This window comes from Saccostrea cucullata, unplaced genomic scaffold (assembly GCF_032062105.1).
Source record: "Saccostrea cucullata isolate Sc308-1 unplaced genomic scaffold, CSIRO_AGI_Scuc_v1 ctg3813, whole genome shotgun sequence".
Lineage (NCBI taxonomy): Eukaryota > Metazoa > Mollusca > Bivalvia > Ostreida > Ostreidae > Saccostrea > Saccostrea cuccullata.
In genome coordinates, this window is record NW_026938491.1 from 75892 (window position 1) to 82457 (window position 6566).

General features: G+C 34.8%; 1 protein-coding gene and 1 pseudogene across 1 annotated transcript; one reads left to right on the top strand and one right to left on the bottom strand.

Annotated features, from left to right (window-relative positions):
• Positions 1 to 206: 206 nt before the first annotated feature.
• Positions 207 to 2058, bottom strand: LOC134250447 (BTB/POZ domain-containing protein KCTD7-like). Its single transcript, XM_062732813.1, has 3 exons — positions 1749 to 2058; positions 526 to 630; positions 207 to 334 (listed from the first exon to the last, which is right to left on the bottom strand). The coding sequence occupies exons 1-3, from the start codon at positions 2056 to 2058 to the stop codon at positions 207 to 209; spliced, it is 543 nt and encodes a 180-aa protein (XP_062588797.1).
• Positions 2059 to 2156: 98 nt separating this feature from the next.
• Positions 2157 to 6321, top strand: LOC134250446 (uncharacterized; annotated as a pseudogene).
• The last annotated feature ends 245 nt before the right edge of the window (positions 6322 to 6566 follow it).

Here is a 6566-nt window from a genome sequence, read left to right on the forward strand (position 1 = left end):
TCAATGACTTTGTGACCTTCACTGTGATCTATATGCATAAAATAGCTTTTTGATTTTTGCCATTACTTTTGAACCATACTCTTAAATCGGACGCACCCGGCGCCCCCCCCCCCCTCCTAAAATTGTCAAAGTTAACGTAAATCAGTTTCGTCTAGAAAATGTAAATATGTCTACTTGGTAGACCTCATTTTTACCCTACAAAATCTCTAAAATCCAGGAGCTTTCGGGGGCTTTGCCCAGGACCCACATGGGCCTCCAGACCCCTTGCCTCCTTTTGGCGCCCTCTCTAACTTCAATTCCTGGATCCGCGCCTGAACCTCCTTGTTACTTTTCACTTATAGCATATGGGATTTAAAGCTTTACCTCTCTGAAAGGGTGAGTTGTTCTGTTTTAACTTCTTAAATTCTTTCACTGCGTCAATGGCTAGAAAAATGATAAGTCATAGCAATAACTTCAATGTAGAATTAATTTTAGATAATTCAATGATAAATATTATGATTTGATAATAATTTACAACTGTTGTACCTTTCTCTTCATAAAATTCCATCTCTTCTGTATTATATGATCGATAAACGTCCTTTGCTATTTCCTTCATTGTTTTAGTCAATGTGGATTTTCCCATTCCTAGGCCTACAAGGTATCAAATTAGGTACGTAAAGAACACGTATAAAGTTGATGTATAAATTGTAACCGTTGTGGTTTCACTTACACACACACACACACCATCACACAAAAAGATGCACCCCAACACACGCCAAGTTAAGACATTTTAATACATCCCGCTAGAAAGACAGAAGAATATATAGTGATGGGGATGTCTGTCTGTACGTCCGTTCGTTGTGCTCTGGGTTACCCATCTCTTATCCGCAAGTGCTCTAGGCCAATACCACTGAATGAAATGTATGATGCTTTCACAGATTCTTTATTACATAGCAATGGCACGCCAAATTCACAAAAATGAGCTAAACATAGTTTCACAATCGATAAACTAGGTTTATCAGTTGTAAACTATAGTTTACGGACTGTAAACTATAGTTTATAACGTTAATCTATATTTTACATCTGTAAACTATGATTAACGCGATAATCTATGTTTCACAACCGCTAACTATACTTAACACCGAAAACAATCATTTGCGATTGCAAAACATAGATTATCTGATAAATACAGTTTCACGACTTGTGAAACTATGATTAAAAGCTCTTAACTATAGATTACGATTGTAAACTGTAGGTTACAAACGTGAATCTATGTTTATCAATAAAATCTATTGTTAACGCTTATTACAGACAGATGAACTTAGATTAGCATTTGTAAATTATAGTTAACAACCGTTAGATATAGTTTTACAGATGAAAACTATACTTTACGAATCGTTAACTATAGTTTACGGTTTGTAAATTAGTTTATCAATTGTGAAACTAGGTTTAGCTCATTTTTGTGAATTTGGCGTGCCATACATAGCCATTGTGCACCTCCTATTTTACTTTTTGATCACAGTACCTCTAGTTATTTATATTTTGAAATTTGGTTTAAAATGATTTTTATAAAATTGACACAGAGTAACCCTACAAAAATGCAAGGAATAAAAAAAAATAATAAATGTCAAAAATGGAGAAAAAGAATGTCGAAAATAAAATTTTAAAATGTTGGAAATGCTTTGCAAATTCCTGAAATGAAATCCACACCAGTTCACCTTGCACCAATCTAGCCCTTGTGATAAATATTGTCTGATTTCTGAACATACTTGTTTTGGCCTTTTCTTCTGTATTGCTGTTACTCTGTTGAATTATTTTTTCGACTTCTTCTTGCAAACCCGACAACTGATAGTAGTCCGCCTCCTTACGAATTTTATGCAGCTCAGCTGTATTTTTTGGTAGAGTTTCTGCTGCTATATTTCCATCTCTGAGATAATTCAGAATGCAATCGAAATACTTGGGATCTCTATCAAAGAAATGAGCTCCGTCAACTGTAACAGGATCATGGCGTCCACTGAAACGGATGGCGAGCATGGAATCTGGATCTCTCATCAGAGTCGTCTGATAGGTTTCAAACATTTGCCCCCCAACCTTTAGTTTGATAACATTATCCTTGAGCCTGTATTTTGAAAACAGTGCCTAAAAAGATAAAATAATGCATTAATAATACAATGAAAATGCATTTTTGGGGTTTCAAAGGCAAAATCATTATTCACTTGTTTACATTTAAGGGGGCCGACTTTGGTTTTCATTGCACAATATTTCGCGCATCATAATAAAATGAATACTTACTGTTTTAAAGCAACTTTTTTTTCACTTAATTAATAAAATCAAATTTTAGAAATAACAGGTTTAAAAATTTATTTACAATTTTATATAACTGATTTTTTAACCTAATTAATTGACAAGTCAACAGTATGTATTTTATTATTTTTTTCATGTTCAGCTGTCCAGCATACTGGGATAGGTTTTGACCAGATAAGCGGAATACTGGCTGAGCTGAACATGCCACCCATCAGCAGAACACTGCTCAGTAGTCGACAAGAAGAGATCGGGAAGGCTACTGAAAGTGTCGCTTCTTTATCTCTCCAAGAAGCCCTAGAAGAAGAAGTTTTAGCGACAAACATGTAATTTTTTCACAATTTTGATGAAAAGTATTACACATGGTTTAATTGTAGCATTCTTTGATCCAAAAGATAACAAAAGTTTTTTCCAAGCATTTTTTAAAAACTGCATTAGCATTATTGAGCATTAAACAGAGATATATTTTACAAAAAAAAAAAACATCAAATGATATAGCTGTTAGTATAAGGAAATTATTTTTCATTTTATAGGAATGTTTATTTATCCACTGTATATCTTCCCACGGAAAGAAACAGTCATCCAGCATAAGTGTCAGTGTGGACGAGGGCTGGCAAAAGCGTGGAAGTGGCTGCTCCTATCATAGCCTCACAGGTATATGGATCAGTCTTTGGGATTAATGAATATATGATCTAATAATCGCCAGAAAAACATTATTATAGGCTACGGCATATGCATATTTTATATGGTACATGTATTCAAAATTGTTTATAATATGATATTGCTTTACATCAAATAATAATCATGATTATGAGAAATTAATTTTTATTTCTTAACATATTTGATAATGGAAATAATTATTTTTCATACTTCTATATATGATTTAGTAGTAGCTTTATAGCTTATAGAGTAATACCCAGACAACTCTATTTTAATGAATTGCAATTGATAATATATATCCAAAATTTATGAATATTGATTTTCATAAAAATTCATGTCTAGGCCATTGCTCAATGATGGGCTCAATGATGGGTGTTTGTACAGGAAAAGTCATTGACTACAGTATTCGCAATAAATCCTGCAAGGTTTGTGAAAATGCAGAAAGAAAGAAAACCTCTCCTGCTCCACATGATTGCACTAGAAATTGGACAGGTAATATGTCACCTGGGGAACTTCAACAGGTTTTATGTAAATACTAGTATTTGCATGTAACAACCAGAGTATCAATTCAATGTAAAATATATATATATATACTCTATGAAATCTTCTTTTTTGTATCCCCACTCCAAAGGAGAAGGGGATATACCGCTTATCCTTGTGTGTCTGTTCGTGTGTCTGTCCGTATAGCCATCTAGCTGTTCATAAGAAATATTTGGTTGCAGTTACTCATCGCAGTTGCTTGAAATTTTGGCAAACTTATTGTTTAGGTATGTCATATGGTGGGATCCATTTTAGTTGAAATCCGATGTCAACTTCCTGTTTATCTGTGTATCTGTCCTTACCATACATAACAGATTTTTCCACAGTTTTCTCAACGACTACTCATTGTGTGAATCTGATGTCAATTTCCTCTATCCAGGCGTCTTTCCGTAACTGACCTTGTGTATATTCACATGATAGTGTATATTCATATCAGAGTGGGGGTATTACTAGTAAGCATTGGCTTACACAAACTTCTTTTTTAAAATCTGAGGGAGAAGAGATATACTACTTCTTAAGGAAAATTCTGTTTTAAATGCTTATAATAAATTGTAATTACAGGAAGCTCAAAGTCCATGAAGCCAGACATGGTGGTAGAGATGGTAGGAAGGACACTAAATAAAGGAGTAAGGATGGAGGCGGTGATAGGGGATGATGATACTACTGCAATATCTCGTATCAACAGTGAATTAGATGCAAACATTAGAAAACAGTCTGACAAGAACCATGTGAAAAAGAATGTTGCAAACTCCCTGTACAATCTTCAGAAAACACATAAAAACCTGTCTACAAAAGTTATCAAGTATATGTACATCCAGAAGTGTTTCAATTACATGGTTTCACAGAACCAGGGCAGCCCAAGTGGAATTGAAAAAGGATTGACAGCACTGTCCTCTCATCCCTTTGATAACCATAAAGAATGCGATAAAGTTTGGTGTCACCATTAAAGGGATCCAGCTAAGAAATTTACATCACTCCCATATGGTCGACCATTGGAGAATAAAGCTCTGCAGCAAGACTTGGAAGACATCTTTAACAAGTTAAAGAAACATTCACAGAAATTAGCCAACCTTGGCAGCACGCAACCAAACGAAAGCTTTAACAAAACTATAGCATCCAAGGCTCCAAAGAATCGTCTTTTTAGCAGAACCATAAGCTACAGAGTAGCTGCAAGTGTGCACAAAAAAATATTGGTCAAGGCTATCTGATGCAAGTAAGCAATATTATACAATTATGGACTTCAGTGTAGGTCAATATGTGGTTATAAGGACTCATGGCAATTGATATTGACCGAAGACACAGAAAGTGATAGTGAACTATTTTAATGACTTTTGTGTCTACCTAAGGTATATGTTAGAAGTTTTTGTAATGAATTGAACATTATGTCTTTCTTATTCTCTAAAGGTCAACAAGAAAATTGGTATTTCTTCTGGAGCCTATACAAGGAGGTTGGCTGTTAAAGGACAGAATTAGGAGACGGAAAAAAGCGGTGTCCATAACCAAAGAAGCAAAAATGAGAAGACTGCACCTAAAAGCAGAGAGGTTTGAATGAAATTCTTTACCATTTTAATTATCATATATCCAGTTTGTTTACATTGCAATTAATTTTTTTTCTAAAATGAAAATTGCAGATGCATAATGCCAAACCAACCTTTTTACAGTGCCTTTTAAATAATGAGTCTATGGTAAATTTTAACAGAATGCATTTTTTTTTACATTCAATACTTTCTACTTCTTAGAAAGCAAATGACAGCAGCCAAGGAGATAAGAGAAGGTTCAACTTATTGCTCTGGAATAGCCATGGCCATCAGTATTGATGTCTGTGAAATACCACCGCCTATAAGTAAAGCATCCTTCCAGCCAATCGAAAATTTGAGCGATTATCCACAAGCTACTTTGACCTTGAATCAACAGGACTAGGTTAGTCCTCTAAGAAAACATCCTCTCACACAAAGGCATACATAATCAATTTGATTTACATCAGTTGTCTCTTTAGAGTACTGCTCAGTTGGTGCCTTATGGTGATCACTGATCAGTTTAGCTGTCCATCTGTCCAACCATAATCACTTTTCAAGAGCAACTTTAATTCTGGCCCCTTGGCCCATTCTTGCTTTCAAACTTCACAGAGTGCCCATGGGTACTGTGTATCCAATGAGCTAAACTGTACATTAAAAATTATCAATGTAAAGAATAAGGATGCTGATAAATTTAACTGTAAAATGATACTTTCTATTCTATGGTTTATTTGAATTAGTATGACAATGGGAAATCTATAGGTGATTATAATCTTGTGGAGACACTCTCTCACTGATAAATGATAACTATGTTTCATCTTTCAGCCAGAAGCTCACACATCACTCAAATTGCTGCTGTATGTGGGTCGGACACGTTTTCCCAGTACATTTTACCAAAGGTCCCAATCACAGACAAGGCCACAGAAATTACTGGATTCAGAGTTTTGGGTGGGAAAATGTTTCATGGTGATGAGGAAGTGAATGCTGTTCCTTTGGTGACTGCTGTTGATGCACTACTGAATTTTTTCACAAAATTCCAGTCAAAAATTGTCTTAATTAGACATAATGTGAAGTCCTTTGACTGTCATATTTTTATAAATTCTCTACAGAATTGTTGTTAAACCCAGGATATTGGTAACTGTGTTGCAGGGTTTGTTAACACAAAACAGCTGTTCAAAGTTTTTGATCCCAATGTGGGTTCATTTTCATTACCAAATTTGTACAAGCATTATATCGGTGAAACGTACAAGGCTCATGATGCACTAGAGGATGTTTTAGCGCTACAAAAACTAGTTACCTCTGTAGGTGTGGATTTAGATGATTCAAAGTATTTTTCTTCTTCGTTCACATTTTCTAATGCAGTTGATAGCTATTTTTATAGTTCTGAAGTGCGCAAGAATTTACCTTCATTAGAGCATTTGATTTCAGAGAAGATAGTCAGTAGACACATTGCAAACAGGATTGCAGGGAGTGGACTTTGTTTTAGATTTTTACAACTTGCATATAACAGAGACTGTAAAGATGGAATATACCATCTCCTTTCTGAAATTGTGAAAAAAGGTCCACGTGTTA

Coding starts and splice junctions, on each gene's coding strand:
- LOC134250447 (XM_062732813.1), bottom strand. CDS start 2,058: ATGTTTGAAACCTATCAGACGACTCTGATGAGAGATCCAGATTCCATG. Junction 631..1,748: donor AGAAGAAAAGGCCAAAACAA/GTATGTTCAGAA, acceptor GATACCTTGTAG/GCCTAGGAATGGGAAAATCC. Junction 335..525: donor GGAATTTTATGAAGAGAAAG/GTACAACAGTTG, acceptor ATATGCTATAAG/TGAAAAGTAACAAGGAGGTT.